Genomic DNA, 18,518 nt, shown 5'->3' on the forward strand with positions numbered 1-18,518 from the left:
GAAGTTAATTGAGTTCTTTAAGATTTGGTTCTTGCAAATACAAAGACCCAAGCTTGCCCAACGTAGAATTATTGTTAAATATACATATCTTGACATAACATGATGGAATTTGTAAAATCCATGGATGAGGAGAAAATCTTCTAAATCTCCAAAAAGTAGTGTGAAAAAAACTAGTCTGTTACTTAAAAAGAATGAGAGTAAATAAGCATTTCAATCTTAAAAGAGTGGGAAGCTTCACAAAAGTGGGGGAAATCTATCAATGATGAGAGATACAGACTATAGGACAAGAATCTATACCAAGAGAAGGTATTATTCACAAGTCTTTGTAAGGAAAGACATTAGGATATGCAAAGATTCAAAGTTTTTAATTCACATAGCAAGTCTGTAAAAACAGCTTGAGAGATTTCTGTAATCATACAAAAAAGAAAACGGATCATTGATCTTAAGGAAGATATAAATGGTAATGAATATTGTGTGTGCATGTTGTACATTTCTTTAATGTGTTGCATATGTGTTCTTTTAATATCATATTTCATGATGTAAAATAAATACTAGTGTAGTATTAAAAGTATTAGATTATCTCCAAACCATCCAATAAAAAGGGTAAATTTTTCTGAAAAATATTATATATAAAACTGTTATAAACAACATAACACTTAAGAATACATGTGAAAATCACTCAATATATAAGAATAACAATAAATGTAATTATATTATACCTCATTTAAAATATTTATAAGAAACAGTGAAAAAACATCATTCTCCAATTAAAATTAGAAATAAGCATTCAAGTGTTTCCCTTAATCGTAACCATTTGGATATTAAGAATTATTCATTCATTGTTCATTTCTCTGATTAGATAAAGAAGGGAAAATATGCCTTAATGTCTAGTTTGAGAGTTAAGTAAGAATGTTTTTTTTCTGTGTAATGTGATCAATGGATCAATGGATCAACTGTTGTGCTTCTCTACACTTATCACACATTTCCAATAAATAGAAAAGTAAACTAATGAGTGTTAATCTAAAAACAAAAACTGTTTTCCTACATTGACTTGGTCTGAGAATAAAAGCCAGGATCCTGATTTTTGATGAGAATGAAAGAGAAAGAAAAAGAAGACAGATGAGCTGCATGATAAAATTTGTACTTTCATCTCTCGATTAAGATGCTAATTTAGTCAACCAAGGCTAGGACTTATGTACTTAAGGATAATTAAATCAATAGCTCTGTATAGTTTTCTACCAAGAGAGCTCACATATAAATTTTATGTAATATGACCCACAAGACATAATTTGATCTTCATTAGCAAGGACCTCCTTACATACCTCAGTCATCTGAGTGTTCTATAACTTTTCTTTTCCTAGAAACTCTAATGCAATGAGGGTAATTAAGCTAATAGGAATATAATTCATAGATGAAACATCTGATCTCTAATTTGATTGCTTACTAAGGTAAAACATTATTCATACCGTTTTTTTTTTTATTCCAAGTTAAACCTTGCGATTTTCCAGTAATAAAACATGGAAGCATTTATGAACATAGGGGATACTTTCCAGTAAGCTTAGGTCATTGGATCCGCTTTGACTGTGATCAGTATTTTGTGCCACAAGATCGCCGGCCTTACCTTACATGCACACGAAATGGATGGTCTCCAGAAGTACCGTGCCTCAGTAAGTAAACCTCTTAATTTTATGTGTATAAATCTTCCAAAGAGTGGAGAAACAATAGTACATAAGTGAGTACAATTAAGTCTTACACGACAAAAATAAGGCCAAGGGTCAAGTTCTGTGAGCAAAAAGAACCAAATAAGCCTTCTTTTTATGAGGAGCTCTCCATGGAAATCACATGAGAAATATAGAGACTTTATAAGAATATCTGCATCATTTACACATATTGTAATTATAAAAACTAAAGATAAATAACGTGGTATATTGATTTTTTTTTCTTTTTTAACAAACACTTGGTAGTAGCTTTCATTTTCATTAAGTTATTTGTTCTTTTTGAATACTAATGCATTGTCAGGTAAATACCATAAAGTTAATTTTTAATGTGCTATTTTACCAAATATATGTTATTTTTTTTCTTTTCTCTTGTCTTTATGATCCTTAGGACAATGTATTTTCAATTACTTGCACAATGGACATTACCCATATTACGAAGAAAAAGTGTTACAAGGTAAAACTGTGAGAGTTCGCTGCTATGATGGCTACAGTCTTCAGAATAACCAGAACACAATGACCTGTACAGAGAATGGCTGGTCTCCTCCTCCCAGATGCATCCGTGTCAGTGAGTAAACTGGTCCAAGATCCCAGTATATTTATAATTTTCTAAGACTCCGCTATATTATCCACTGCAAAATGTTTTTATCAACTTTTTCTTGTTTTGCCAAAGGACTTATTTAGTTTTATTTTTTACAAGTGTGTGTGAGTGTATGTACAGACTTCTTGATAAGTATATAACAAAATAAATGTGCCTATTGATAGACATCAGTCAAGAATACAGGGGAAAAAAAAAAACACAAAGAAGAAACCTATAATAACAGAGAGATGTCAGCAAGGTGGCCGCATAGGAGTTTTACTGTCTCTCCTGATACAAACTTTGACAATCATGAATCGATAAGAATATCTTTGTGGGATTCTAGGAGTCTAGCAGAGAAATTATAGCACACTGTTGGAGCACAGAGATTCAAGACTGAATGCATCAAAGAAGGTTAGAGGAACAGTTTCACTTTACCTGTGTCACCTCTCCCCTAAAGTAGCACAGCTTAGTGCCCAGAGAGACCCCCTCAGCACAGGATTTCACCTGTGGGGGAAAACAAGAGCATGTGAGTAAGGGCCAGCTTCCTCAACTTGCAATACTGATCAAAAGGCCCACTTCTCTTTCACCCCGTCTGGAATAATGGGGTAATCTGCATGACTGAGGGGTGGGGAGAGGCCAGGAGTACAGCATCCAGGGCTAGAATTCATCAAGAGACAAGGATCCTACTGACCATTTTGTAGACACCACCAGCTGGCTGAGGTAGAGGTGAAGAAGTTCAAGAAGATGACAGAGGGCCTGGGGCCCAGCATCATCAGGGACCTCGCTGTGGCAGGACTGGAGATGCAGGTAAAACTGCTCCAGAGCCTGGGCCTAAAATCAACCCTCATCACCGATGGCTCCACTCCCATCAACCTCTTCAACAAAGCTTTGGGTCTTCTGGGGCTCAGGTCTGAGGCCCAGCCCCCAGACAAGAAGGCAGCCTCGGGGCCCAGAGCCCAAGAGGGCTTGCTTCTCCCCTCCACTGCTGGCTCTCTAACTCTTAGAAGCAACATGTCATGCCTTAGCCCCCTACTGCACTGACAAATAAAATTGACACTTCTGGGCATTTAAAAAAAAAAGGAAGCCCACCCTCTAACCATTGCAGACACCTAGTTTGTGAATCCTTCTCACCCATGGGCACCCTCAACACATCCACATCCCCCTGCCCCATGGCCAGCTCCCTGTGTATGTCCCCAAGGTGGCGATGCAAACTTTTGCAGATGACTAGTGAGACATCTAGAAGCCAGCCTGACCCTGTGGGATTGTGAGAAAATACACAAACATGAGCATTTGTCATTGCCCCAGGGAAAGCAACCAGGAAGCTGTCAGCACACAGACTGGCTTTGCCAGATAGAGGGAAGCATACAATCTTCAAAATTCTCTCCCACAGGGATCAAGATGTGTGGAACTGGTGTGTCCTTAAAAAAGGTCTGGAAAAGCCTGTAGCAGTGTGACAGAATGTATTTTCCTCCCCGGTCAGTCTGTAAAGACTGGAGGAAGCAATTGCTTCTTTAAGTGTGAAGACAGCAACAGGCGACTTCAAGAAACAAAAAAATCAAAGGACTACAATACAGACAAAGGAGCATATTAGTTTTCTGTTAACTGACCTCAAATAATGGATATGTACAATTTATCTGATAGATGCTTCAATATAGTTACTTTAAAGAACTTCACTGAGATGCAAGAAAACACAGGCAATTCAAAGAAGTCAGATAAACAATAATTGAACAAAACAAGAAGTTTAACAGCGAGATAGAAAACATAAAAAAACAAAACAGTAATTCTGAAAGTAAAGAATACAATGAATGAAGTGATAAATACAATGGAGAGCATCAACCACAAACTATCAAGCAGAAAAAAAAACTCATTTGAAAGTATCCTGTCAGAGTGAAGAAAGCCTACAGGAATGATTGGAGACCATCAAGAGAAACATTGTAGAGATTATGGGTGTCCCAGGAGAAGAATGGGAGAAAGAGCAGAATGTTTATTTAAAGAAATAATGGCTGGGAAGACATGGACATTCAAGATCATGCATTTCATAAGTCCCCAAACAGATTCAAACAAGAGGTATTCTATATACAAGACACATTGTAAAAAACTGTCTAAAATCAAAGGCAAAGATAATTTTTGAAGCTGAGAGAAAAACCTCCACTAACAAAAGGGATTCCCCATAAAGATATAAGCAGGTTAATAAAACTTCAGAAACACTGCACACCAGGAGAGAGAGGGATGAAATATTCAAATTACTGAAAGAAAAAGACCTGCAACTGAAGAATTATTTGCCTGGAAAAGCAGTCTTGTAGCAATGAACAGAATATAAAGACTTTCCCAGACGAATAAAAACTGAAGGAATTCATTAGTACTAGATCTGTCTTACAAGAAATGCTGAAAGGAGTTCTTCAAGCTGAAAGAAAAGGATATTAATTAGTAATGTGAACCCATGAAAATATACAACACATACAAAATAATGTAAATTGTGATATCAAAAACAAAATAGGTGGGGAGGAAAGTGAAAGGGTAAAGTGTGTATGCAATCAAAGTGAATTTGTTGTCAGTTACAAATAGACTGTTAAACCTATAAGATATTTTGTGTAAGCCTTGTGGTAACCACAAAACAAAACCTATTTTAGATACACAAAAGATAAAGGAATCAAAGTGTACCACTACAGAAAATCATGAATTCTCATGAATTCTCTAAGAAAGAGTGCAAGAGAAAGACCAAGGAACAATATTTACTATATAGTGGCCAGAAAACAGTTAATGAGATTGTATTAGTAAGTCCTTACCTATCAGTAATAACATTAAAAGTAAATGCATTCTATTCTCCAATCAAAAGGCATAGAAAGTGCATTAAAAAAAAAAGGGAGAACAAACAGAAGATCCAACTATAAACTACCTAGAGGTAAAACTAAACTGAAACTCACTTCAGCATTTAGGACACCCAAAGGCTAAAGTGAATGAAAAGACAATATTCCATGCAAATGGACATCAAAAAAGAGCAGGGATAGCAATAGTTATTTCAGAAAAATAGACTTTTAGTCAAAACTGTAAACAAGAGACAAGGAGAGATCAAATCAAGAGGATTTAACAACTGTAAATATATATGTATCCAGCATGGGAGCACCTAAGTACATTAAGCAAATTCTAACAGATCTAAACAGAGAAATAGCAGTATAATAATAGTAGGGGAGTTCAATACTCTACTTTCAAAAATGGGTAGATCGTTCACCCAGAAAATCAATAAAGAGCAATTCGACTGGAACCAAACTTAAACAAATGTACCTAACAGACATATCAGAACATTCCATTCAACAGCAGAATATATATTCATCCTAAGCATACAAAGAACATTCTCCAGGAGAGATAACATGCTAGGTCACAAAACAAGCCTTAAAAACCTTAAGATGATTGAAAGTATACCAAACATTTTTTGGACCACAATTGTATGAAACTAAACAATCAGTAACAGGAAGAAAAGTAGAAAACTGACAGTATGTGGAAACAAAACATTTCTCAACAATGGGTCAAAATAGATATCAGGGAGAAATAAAAATAAATTCTAAAGGAAATGAAAATTTAAGCACAACAAAAGCAGTCCTATGAGGAGAATTTATAGTGATAAAATCATACATTAAGAAAAAGGAAAATCTGCAAAAAACAAGCCAATTTTATACTCAAAGAAAAAGAACAAACTAAGCATGAAGTTAGCAGAAAGAAGGAAATAACAAAGATCAGAACAGAAATATATGAAATAGAGGCCAGAAAATACAACAGAAAAGATCACAACATACCTGCTTTTGCAAAAAGATAAACAAAATGAACAAACCTAAAGCTAGATTAAGGAAAAAAAAGAGATAAAACTCATATAGGTTAAATCAGAAATGAAAGATGAGACATTACAATTGATGCCACAGCAATGCCAAGGATCATAAAAGACAACTATGAACTATCATATGCCAACAAATTGGATAACCTAGAAGAAATGGATAAGTTCCTAGAAACTTATAATTCAACAATACTAACTCACTTAACAATAGAAAATCTGAACAGAATAAAATTAGAAATAAAATTGAATCAGAAATTTAAAATCTTCCAATGAAGTAAAGCTCAGGACCAGATGATCTTATTGGTAAATTATACCAAGGATTTAAATAAATGCCAATCCTTCTCAAACCATTCAACAAAACCCAATGGCATATTTTACATAAGTAAAATAAATAATCCTAAAATTCATATGGAAACACAAAATACCCCCTTTTCTTGAGAAAGAACAACAAAGCTGGAGGCATTACACTTCCTGATTTCAAACTATAGTTTGAGAGCAATAGTAATCAAAATAGTATGATTCTGGCATAAATAATAGACACATAGCCAATGGAATAGAATTGAAACCCAGAAATAAGCCCATGTGTCACCTAATATTTAACAAGGCAATCAAAAATACACAATGGGGGCTTCCCTGGTGGCGCAGTGGTTGAGAGTCCGCCTGCCGATGCAGGGGACACGGGTTCGTGCCCCATTCCGGGAAGATCCCACATGCCGCGGAGCGGCTGGGTTTGTGAGCCATGGCCACTGAGCCTGCGCGTCCGGAGCCTGTGCTCCGCAATGGGAGCAACAGTAGAGGCCACAACAGTGAGAGGCCCGTGTACCGTAAAAAACAAAAACAAAAAACAAACAAACAAAAAAATACACAATGGGGAAATGATGGTGTCTTTAGTAAATGGTGCTGGGAAAACTGGATATGTACAAATAAGAATGAAATTGGACCCCTATATGAAAACACCAACAAAAATTAACTCTAAATGAATTAGAGACTTAAATATAAGCCCTGAAACCATAAATGTCATAAAAGAAAACTTGGGGAACTAGTTTCTTGACATTGGTTTGGGCAATGATATTTTTTGATATGTCACCAAAAGCACAAGTAACAAAAACAAAATTTAAGTGGGACTGTATTAAACTAAAATTTCTGTTCAGCAAATCAACAAATGAAAAGGTAAACTATGGAATTGAAAACCATATATCTAATAAGAGGGTAATATTTTAAAAAAAGGACTTTTACAACTCAATAGCAGAAAAATCAAATAATCTGATTTTAAAAATGAGCAAAGGATCTGAGTGGACATTTTTCTGAAGAATACACGCAAATGGCCAACAAATACATGAGTAGATAGTAAAACAATTACTAATCTTCAGGGAAATACAAATCAAAACCACAATGAGTTATTACCTCACACCTTTTAGAATGCCTTTTATCAAAAAATATAAGTGTTGGGCTTCCCTGGTGGCGCAGTGGTTGAGAGTCTGCCTGCTGATGCAGGGGACGCGAGTTCGTGCCCCGGTCCGGGAAGATCCCACATGCCTCAGAGCAGCTGGGCCCGTGAGCCATGGCCGCTGAGCCTGCGTGTCCGGAGCCTGTGTTCCGCAACGGGAGAGGCCACAACACTGAGAGGGCCGCGTACCGCAAAAAAAAAAAAAAAAAAAAAGTATATATATATATATATATATATATATATATATATATATATATATATATATATATATATAAAAGTGTTGGCAAGGATGTGGAGAAAAGGGAATCCTTGTACACTTCGGTTGGAATTTAATTTGTTACAACTCTATGGAAATCAGTGTGGAATTTCCTCAAAAAAATTAATAGAACTTTCACATGACCCAGCAATCTCATTCCTAGGTATGTATCCAACAGAAATAAAATCAATATCTCAAAGACATATCTGCAGTCCCATGTTCATTTTAGCATTATTCACAGTATCCAAGCTTTGGAAACAACTTAGGGGTCAGCAAATAAATAAATAAATAAAAGAATAAATAAAGATGTGATCTATATATGTAAAATGGAATATTACTCAGCCACAAGAAAGAAAAGAAGTCCTGCCATTTGATACAACATGGACGAACATAGAGGACATTATGCTAAGTGAAATAAGAAAGAAAGAAAGAAGGAAGGAAGGAAGGAAGGGGGGAAAGAGAGAGAGAGAGAAAGAAAGAAAGAAAAGATTGAATTCATAGAAACAAAGAGAAGGAAGGAAGAAAAGGAAGGGAGAAAGGAAGGAAGGAAGGAAGGGAGAAAGAAAGAGAGAAAGAAGAAAGAGAGAAAGAGAAAGAAGAAAGAAAAAGGAAAGAAAGGAAAGAAAGAAAGAAAGAAAGAAAGAAAGAGAAAAGAAAGAAAGAAAGAAAGAAAGGAAAGAAAGGGTGGAATGGTAGTTACAAGGACATGAAGGTGAGGGAAATGGGGAGATGCTGGTCCAAAGGTGTAAGGTTTCATTTATAATATGAATAATTCTGGGGATGTACAGCTTGGTGATATAGTTAATAATACTATATTGTATGCTTGAAATTTGCTAAGAGAGTAGATTTACAGCATTCCAAGCACACATACAAAGAAAAGGTAATATGTGAGGTGATAGATGTGTTAATTAACCCTATTGTGATAAATGTATATGTATATCAAATCATCTCATTTTATACACTATACATATAAAGTTTTAATTGTTAACTATACATCAATTAAGCTAGGGGGATACCTACAACATACACAAAAGATAAAAAGAAAGTAAAAAATTACAAAACAATCAAATAACAATGAAAGGTAGAAAGACATTGAAAAAGCAATTGCAGAGTAAGCTAGTTAACAAAATATCAGTAGTAAGTGCTCACTTATAATGATTAATTTAAATGTAAATGGACTACACTCACCTATCAAAAGGAATAGAACACCTGAATGGTTAAAAAAACAAGATTTAATAATTTGCTGTCTATAAAAGGCTAATTTTAGAATTAAAGACACAGATGGGCTAAACATGAACATACAGAAAATGATATTCATGCAAATAAAAGCCAAAAGACAGCAGGAGGGGCTGTCAGAAAAAATTGACTTTTTGTCTAAACTGTTTCTTGCAACAAAGAAGGTTGTTATATAATAATAAAAGTGTCAAATCAACAGGAAAATGGATTATAAACATATAAACACCCACCATTAGAACTCCTAAATATATAAACCCAATATTCACAGGTCTGATTAGAAGAAATTGAGAGCAATACAATAATAGTAGGAGATTTTAATACTCCATTTTCAATATTGGATAGAATGTCCAGACAGAATTTTAATAAAGAAAAAGCAGACTTGAACAACACTGTAAACTAAATGAACCTAATAGATATGTACAAAACTTTCCACTCAACAACAGAAGAATACACATTCTTCCCAAGTCCACATGGAATAATCTCTGGAAGGATATGACCTGTTTGGTCACAAAACAAGTCCTGACAAATTTTAGAAGAGAGAAATCATGCCAAGTATCTTTTTTAACCACATTGAAATAAAACAAGAATACAGTAACAGAAAAAAAGAAGAAAAGAGAAAATCTACAGATATGTGCAAACTAAACAACAAACTCTTGAACAACAGTTTGATCAGAGAGGAAATCATAAGGAATTTTTTAAAAATCTTAAGACAAATGAGAACAAAATAGGACATACCAACAATAACGAGATACTGTAAAAGCAGTACTGAGGGAAGTTTTTATTATAAATGCATACATTAAAACAAAAGAAAGATCTTATGTAAACAACCTAAATTTATACTTTAAAGCACTAGAAAAAGAACAAACTAAGACCAAAGTTAGAGAAAGGAGGAAATAATGAAGATAAGAACAGAAATAAATCAAATGAAGAATAATAAAAAAAAATCAACAAAATGAACGGTTGGATTTTTGAAAAAATAAACAAAATTGATAAAAGCTTAGCTAGACTAAAAAAGATAGACCACTCAAATTTATGACAAGTAAAATCAGAAATGAAAGAGGAGACATTATACAGGATGACTCAAGAATAAAGATAACCATAGGGACTAATGAACAAAAATATGCCAACAAATTTTATAACCTAGAAGAAATGGACAAATTCTGAGATACATATAACCTACCAAAACTGAGTCAAGAAAAATATATATAAAGTCTAAAATGTCCAACAACAAATAAGGAGATTGAAGCAAGTCTCCACCAAAAAAAAAACCACCCGAAAGAGAAAATACTGGGAACAGATGGCTTCATGGGTGAATTCTTTGAAGCATTTAATAAGAATTGGTAACAATCCTACTAAAAACTCCTTAAAAATCAAAGAAAATTTACATTCCCACCAACAGTGTTCCCTTTTCTCCACACCCTCTCCAGCATTTATTGTTTGTAGATTTTTTAATGATGGCCATTCTGACCGGTGTGAGATGATATCTCATTGTAGTTTTGATTTGTATTTCTCTAATGAAAGAATGTTGAGCATTCTTTCATGTGTTTGTTGGCAATCTGTATATCTTCTTTGGAGAATGTCTATTTAGGTCTTCTGCCCATTTTTGGATTGGGTTGTTTGTTTTTTTGTTATTGAGCTGCATGAGCCGCTTGTAAATTTTGGAGATTAATCCTTTGTCAGTTGCTTCATTTGCAAATATTTCCCCCCATTCTGAGGGTTGTCTTTTGGTCTTGTTTATGGTTTCCTTTGCTGTGCAAAAGCTTTGCAGTTTCATTAGGTCCCATTTGTTTATTTTTGATTTTATTTCCATTTCTCTAGGAGGTGGGTCAAAAAGGATCTTGCTGTGATTTATGTCATAGAGTGTTCTGCCTATGTTTTCCTCTAAGAGTTTGATAGTTTCTGGCCTTACATTTAGGTCTTTAATCCATTTTGAGTTTATTTTTGTGTATGGTGTTAGGGAGTGTTCTAATCTCATACTTTACAATGGAATATTACTCAGCCCTAAAAAGAAACGAAATTGAGTTATTTGTAGTGAGGTGGATGGACCTAGAGTCTGTCATACAGAGTGAAGTTAAGTCAGAAAGAGAAAAACAAATACCGTATGCTAAAACATATATATGGAATCTAAGGAAAAAAAAAAAAAAGGTCATGAAGAACCTAGGGGTAAGACAGGAATAAAGACACAGACCTACTAGAGAATGGACTTGAGGATATGGGGAGGGGGAAGGGTAAGCTGTGACAAAGTGAGAGAGTGGCATGGACATTATACACTACCAAATGTAAGGTAGATAGCTAGTGGGAAGCAGCCGCATAGCACAGGGAGATCAGCTCAGTGCTTTGTGACCACCTAGAGGGGTGGGATAGGGAGGGTGGGAGGGAGGGAGATGCAAGAGGGAAGAGATATGGGAACATATGTATATGTATAACTGATTCACTTTGTTATAAAGCAGAAACTAACACACCATTGTAAAGCAGTTATACTCCAATAAAGATGTTAAAAAAATAAACTTGGTTAGACTATGACTGTCCCAGATTAAAACAAAAAAAAAAAATCAAAGAAAAGAGAATACTTCCAAACTCATTTTATGAGCTCAGCATCAGTCTGATAGCAAAGCTAAAGATACCATAAGCAGAGAAAACTATAGGCTTATAGAAAACTATAAGCAGAGAAAACTATAGATTAAAAAAAAAAATCAAAGAAAAGAGAATACTTCCAAACTCATTTTGTGAGCCCAGCATCAGTCTGATAGCAAAGCTAAAGATACCATAAGCAGAGAAAACTATAGCTAAAGATACCATAAGCAGAGAAAACTATCTGAACACAGATGCAAAAAATTGTAGTACAATGATAAAAGAAATTAGACATAGATAAATGGAAACATATCCAGTGCTAGTGCATCAGAAGCTTGAGTGTTGTTAAAATATCCCTACTACCCAAAGTGATGGACAGATGCAATTCAGTCCCTACCAAAATCCCACTGGTGTTCTTTGTAGAAATGGAAAAAAATCATAAAATTTGTATGGAACCACCAAAGGCCTGAATAGCCAAAGCAATCTTGAGCAAGAAAAAAAAGCTGAGGACATCATGCTTCCAGATTTCAAATATATTACAAAAATTACTGTAATCAAAATAGTATGCTACTGGCATAAAAACAAATATACAGTCCAATGGAAGAGAATACAAAGCCCAGAAATAAATCCATGCATTTATTAATAATACATAATTGAGACACAATCAACTTATCTATGACAAGGGTGCCTAGAATACACGACTGGGAAAGGATAGTCTCTTCAAATAGTTTTACTGAAACTGGATATCCACAGGCATAAGAAAAAAACTGGGACCTTATTTCACACCACATACAAAAATCAACTCAAAATATATTAAAGATTATATGTAAAGTCCCTTTATCATTATATAATGCCCTTCTTTGTCTTTTTGTTATAGAATTTGACTCTGGCTACCCCACCTTTCTTGGCATTTCCATTTGCAGGAAATATCTTTTTTCATCACCTCAATTTTAGTCTGTGTGTATCTTTTTTTTTTGCGGTACACGGGCCTCTCACTGTTGTGGCCTCTCCCGTTGTGGAGCACAGGCTCCGGACACGCAGGCTCAGCGGCCATGGCTCACAGGCCCAGCTGCTCTGAGGCATGTGGGATCTTCCCGGACCGGGGCACAAACCCGTGTCCCCTGCATCGGCAGGCGAACTCTCAACCACTGCGCCACCAGGGAAGCCCTAGTCTGTGTGTATCTTTAGCAGGCAGCATATAATTGGGTCTTGTTTTTCTATCCAATCAGCCACCCTATGTCTTTTGATTGGAGCATTTAGTACATTGACATTTAGAGTGATTATTGTTAGGTACGTACATATTGCCATTTTCTTACATGTTTTTTCGTTGTTTTTGTAGTACTCCCTGTTTTGTTTTGTTTTTTTTATTTTTATTTTTATTGGAGTATAGCGGATTTACAATGCTGTGTTAGTTTCAGGTGTACAGCAAAGTGAATCGATTATATATATACATATATATGTATGTATGTATATATATATCCATTCTTTTTCATATTCTTTTCTGTATATGTTATTACAGAATATTGAGTAGAGTTCCCTGGGCCATACAGTAGGTCCTTATTAGTTGTCTATTTTTATATATACTAGTGTGTATGTGTATACATTAACCCCAATCTCCTAATTTATCACTTCTCCCTGTATTTCCCCTTTGGTAACCATAAGTTTGATTTTGAGATCTGTGAGTCTGTTTCTGTTTTGTGAATAAGTTCATTTGTATCATTTTTTTAGATTCCGCATATAAGTGATATCATACAATATTTCTCTTTCTCTGTCTGACTTACTTCACTCAGTATAACAATCTCTAGGTCCATCCATGTTGCTGCAAATAGCATTATTTCGTTCTTTTTTATAGCTGAGTAATATTCATATATATATATAAAATACCATTATATATATATGGTGTGTGTATATATATATATGGTGTGTGTGTGTATATATATATAATATATATGTATTATATATATATACCACATCTTTATCCATTCATCTGTCAACAGACATTTAGATTGCTTCCATGTCTTGGCTGATGTAAATAGTGCTTTAATGAGCATTGGGGGGTGCATGTATATTTTCGAATTATACTTTTCTCCAGATATATGCCCTGGAGTGGGATTGCTGCATCATATGGTAGCTCATATTCAGTTTTTTAAGGAACCACCATACTGTTGTCCATAATGGTTGTACCAGTTTACATTCACACCAACAGTGTAGGAGGGTACCCTTTTCTCCGCACCCTCTCCAGCATTTATACTTTGTAGATTTTTTGATGATGGCCATTTTGACTGGTGTGATGTGTTACCTCATTGCAGTTTTGATTTGCTTTTCTCTAATAATTGGTGATGTTGAGCATCTTTTCATGTGCCTCTTGGCCATCTGTATGTCTTCTTTGAAGAAATGTCTATTTAGATCTCTTGCTGATTTTTTTTATTGGGTTGGGTTTTTTTTTTTTGATATTAAGCTGCATGAGCTGGTTCTATATTTTGGAGCTTAATCCCTTGTCGGTCACTTTGTTTGCAAATATTTTCTCCCATTCTGTGTGTTGTCTTTTCATTTTGTTTATGGTTTCCTTTGCTGTGCAAAAGCTTTTAAGTTTAACTAGGTCCCATTTCTTTATTTTTGTTTTTATTTTCATTACTCTAGGAGGTGGGTCAAAAAAGATATTGCTGTGATTTATGTGAGAGAATGTTCTGCCTGTGTTTTTCTTCAAGAGTTTTATAGTATCTGGTCTTACATTTAAGTCTTTTATCCATTTTGAGTTTATTTTTCTGTAAGGTGTTAGGGAGTGTTCTAATTTCATTAGTTTACATGTAGCCATCCAGTTTTCCCAGCACCACTTATTGAAGAGACTGTCTTTTCTCCATTGTATATTCTTGCCTCCTTTGTTATAGATTAGTTGAACATATGTGCATGGTTCTTTCTCTGGACTTCTTATCCGGTTCCATTGATCTATATTTCTGTTTTTGTGCCAGTACCATACTGTCTTGATTACTGTAGCTTTGTGGTATAGTTTGAAGTCGGGGAGCCTGATTCCTCCAGCTCCATTTTTCTTTCTCAAGATTACTTTAGCTATGCATGGTCTTTTGTGTTTCCATACAAATTGTAAAATTTTTTATTCTAATTCTGTGAAAAATGCCATTGGTAATTTGATAAGGATTGCATTGAATCTGTAGATTGCTTTGGGTAATGTAGTCATTATCACAATATTCATTCTTCCAATGCAAGAACATCATATATCTCTCCATCTCTTTTTGTCATCTTTGATTTCTTTCATCAGTGTCTTATAGTTTTCTGCATACAGGTCTTTTGTTTCCTTAGGTAGGCTTATTCCTAGGTATTTTATTCTTTTGCTTACAGTGGTAAATGGGATTGCTTCCTTAATTTATCTTTCTGATCTTTCATTGTTAGTGTATAGGAATGCCAGAGATTTCTGTTCTTTAATTTTGTATCCTGCAAATTCACCATATTCATTGATTAGTTCTAGTAGTTTTCTGGTGGCATCCTTAGGATTTTCTGTGTATAGTATCATGTCTTCTGTGAACACTGACAGTTTTACTTCTTTTCAAAAGTGTATTCCTTTTATTTCTTTTTCTTCTCTGATTGCCATGGCTAGGACTTCCAATACTATGTTGAATAATAGTGGTGAGAGTGAACATCCTTGTCTTGTTCCTGATCTTAGAGGAAATGCTTTCAGTTTTTCACCATTGAGAATGATGTTTTCTGTGGGTTTGTTGTATATGGCCTTTATTATGTTGAAGCACGATCCCTTTATGCCCACTTTCTGGAGATTTTTTATCATAAATAGGTGTTGAATTTTGTCAAAAGCTTTTCCTGCATCTATTGAGATGATCAAATGGTTTTTCTTTTTCAATTTGTTAATATCGTATATCACATTGATTGATTTTCATATATTGAAGAATCCTTGCATCCCTGGGATAAATCCCACTTGATCATGGTGTATGATCTTTTTAATGTGCTGTTGGATTCTGTTTGCTAGTATTCTGTTGAGGATTTTTGCATCTATGTTCATCAGTGATATTGGCCTGTAACTTTCTTTTTCTGTGATATCTTTGTCTGGTTTTGTTATCAGGGTGATAGTGGCTTCATAGAATGAGCTTGGGTGTGTACCTTTCTCTGCAACTTTTTGGGAGCGTTTGAGAAGGATGGGTGTTAGCTCTTCCCTAAAAGTTTGATAGAATTTTCCCATGAAGCCAGCTGCCCTGGACTTTTGTTTGTTGGAAGATTTTTAATTACAATTTCAATTCCATTACTTGTGATTGTTCTGTTTATATTTTCTATTTCTTCCTGGTTCAGTCTTGGAAGGTTGCACCTTTCCAAGAATTTGTCCATTTCTTCGTGTTTGTCCATTTTATCGGCATATAGTTGTTTGTAGTAGTCTCTTATAATCCTTTGTATTTCTGCAGTGTCAGTTTTGATTTCTCCTCTTTCATTTCTAATTTTATTGATTTGAGTCTTCTCCCTTTTTTTCTTGATAAGTATGGCTAAAGGTTTATCAATTTTGTTTATCTTCTCAAAGAACTAGCTTTTAGTTTCATTGATTTTTGCTATTGGTTTCTTCATTTCTATATCATTTATTTCTTCTTTGATTTCTTTCTTCATACTAACTTTGGGTTTTGTTTGTTCTTTTTTCTCTAGTTGCTTTAGGTGTAAGGTTAGATTGTTTATTTGAAATTTTTCTTGTTTCCCAAGGTAGGATTGAATTGCTATAAAATTCCCTGCTAGAACTGTTTTTTGCTGCATCTGATAGGTTTTGGGTCGTCATGTTTTTGTTGTCATTTGTTTCTATGAATTTTTTGATTTCCTCTTTTATTTCTTCAGTGATTTCTTGGTTATTTAGTTGTGTATTGTTTAGCCTCCATGTGTTTGTATTTTTTAGTTTTTTCCTGTAATTGATTTCTAATTTCATAGCATTGTTTTTGGAAAAGATGCTTGAAAGGATTTCAATTTTCTTGAATTTACTGAGACTTGATTTGTGACTCCAGATGTGATCTATCCTGGAATTTTCTGTGTGCACTTGAGAACAAAGTGTATTCTGCTGCTTTTGGGTGGAATGTCTTAGAAATATCAGTTAAGTCTGTTTGGTCTATTGTGTCATTTAAAGCTTGTGTTACCTTATTTATTTTCTGTCTGGATGATCTGTCCATTGGTGTAAGTGGGGTGTTAAGCCCCCCACTATTATTGTGTTACTGTCGACTTCCCCTTTTATGGCTGTTAGCATTTGCCTTATGTATTGAAGTGCTCCTATGTTGGGTGCACAAATATTTATAATTGTTAAATCTTCTTCTTGGATTGACCCCCTGATCATTAGGTAGTGTCCTTTAATGTCTCTTGCAACAGTCTTTATTTTAAAGTCTATTTTATCTGATATGAATATTGCTACTCCAGGTTTCTTTTGATTTTCATTTGCATGGAATAACTTTTTCTCTCCCCTCACTTTCAGTCTGTATGTGTCCCTAGATCTGAAGTGGGTGTCTTTTAGGCAGCATATATATGGGTCTTGTTTTTGTATCCATTCGGCCAGTTTGTGACTTTTGGTGGGCATTTAATTCATTTACATTCAACGTTATTATCAATATGTATTTTCCTACTACCATTTTCTTAATTTTTTGGGTTTGTTTTTGTGGGCCTTTTTCTTCTCTTGTGTTTCCCACCTAGAGAATTTCCTTCAGCATTTGTTGTAAAGCTGGTTTGGTGGTGCTGAATTCTCTTAGCTTTTGCTTGTCTGACAAGCTTTTGATTTCTGTGTTGAATCTGAATGAGATCCTTGCTTGGTATTATAGTCTTGGTTGTAGGTTTTTCCCTTTCATCATTTTAAATATATCCTGTCAATTCCTTCTGGCCTGCAGAGTTTCTGATGAAAAATCAGCTGATAACCTTATGGGGATTCCCTTGAACATTATTTGTTGCTTTTTCCTTGCTGCTTTTTGTATTTTTTTCTTTGAATTTAATTTTTGTTATTTTGATTAATGTGTGTCTTGGCATGTTTCTCCATGGGTTTATCCTGTATGGGACTCTCTGTGCTTCCTGGACTTGTAGTTTAGTTTTATAAACTAAAACTAAAACTTATAGTTTTTGCCTATGATCTCTTCAAATATTTTCTCAGACCCTTTCTGTTTCTCTTATTCTTCTGAGACCCCTACAGTTTGAATGTTGGTTTCTTTAATGTTGTCCCAGAAGTCTCTGAGACTGTCCTCATTTCTTTTCATTCTTTATTCTGCTCCTTAACAGTTATTTCCACCATTCTATCTTCAAGCTCACTTATTTTTTCTTTTGCCTCAGTTACTTTGCTATTGATTCCTTATAGTGTATTTTCCATTTTCCATTATTTTGTTTTTCACCACTGTTTGTTTATTCTTTAGTTCTTCTAGGTCCTTATTAAACATTTCTTGTATTTTCTTAATCCATTCTTCCATTCTATTTCTGAGATTTTGGATCATCTTTACTATCATTACTCTGAATTGATTTTCAGGTAGGTTGCTTTTTTTCCTCTTCATTTATTTGGTCTTTTAGGTTTTTACCTTGCTCCTTCATCTGTGACATATTTTTTGTCATCTCATTTTTTATTTTGATGGGTAGGGCTGTGTTCATGTCTTGCTGGTTGTTTGGCCTGCTGTGTCCAGCACTGGAGTTTGTACGCAGTTGGGTGGAGCCAGATCTTGGTGCCGAGATCAGGACCTCTGCGAGATCTCATACCAATTAATATTCCCTGGGTCCTGAAATTCACCGTTAGTCCAGTGGTTTGGACTTGTCACTCTCACCACAGGAGCTCAGACCCAATCCCTGGCCTGGGAATGAAGACCCCGCAAGCCATGCAGCATGGCAAAAAAAAAAAAAAGAGAAAAGAAAAAAAGGCCAGAAAAGGCCTTGGG

The 18,518-nt window shown here is 34.8% G+C and overlaps 1 protein-coding gene across 2 annotated transcripts in view; it reads left to right on the top strand.

The window, feature by feature from the left end:
• Positions 1 to 18,518, top strand: part of LOC101271984 (complement factor H) — a 125,022-nt gene that overhangs the window by 56,705 nt on the left and 49,799 nt on the right. For both annotated transcript variants that reach the window (XM_049708179.1, XM_033415450.2), the window contains 2 exons: positions 1,488 to 1,667; positions 2,107 to 2,283. In XM_049708179.1, coding sequence (XP_049564136.1) covers positions 1,488 to 1,667; positions 2,107 to 2,283 — 357 coding nt within the window. The remainder of the gene's footprint in view (positions 1 to 1,487; positions 1,668 to 2,106; positions 2,284 to 18,518) is intronic.

This window comes from Orcinus orca, chromosome 1 (genome assembly GCF_937001465.1).
Source record: "Orcinus orca chromosome 1, mOrcOrc1.1, whole genome shotgun sequence".
NCBI classification, from domain to species: domain Eukaryota; kingdom Metazoa; phylum Chordata; class Mammalia; order Artiodactyla; family Delphinidae; genus Orcinus; species Orcinus orca.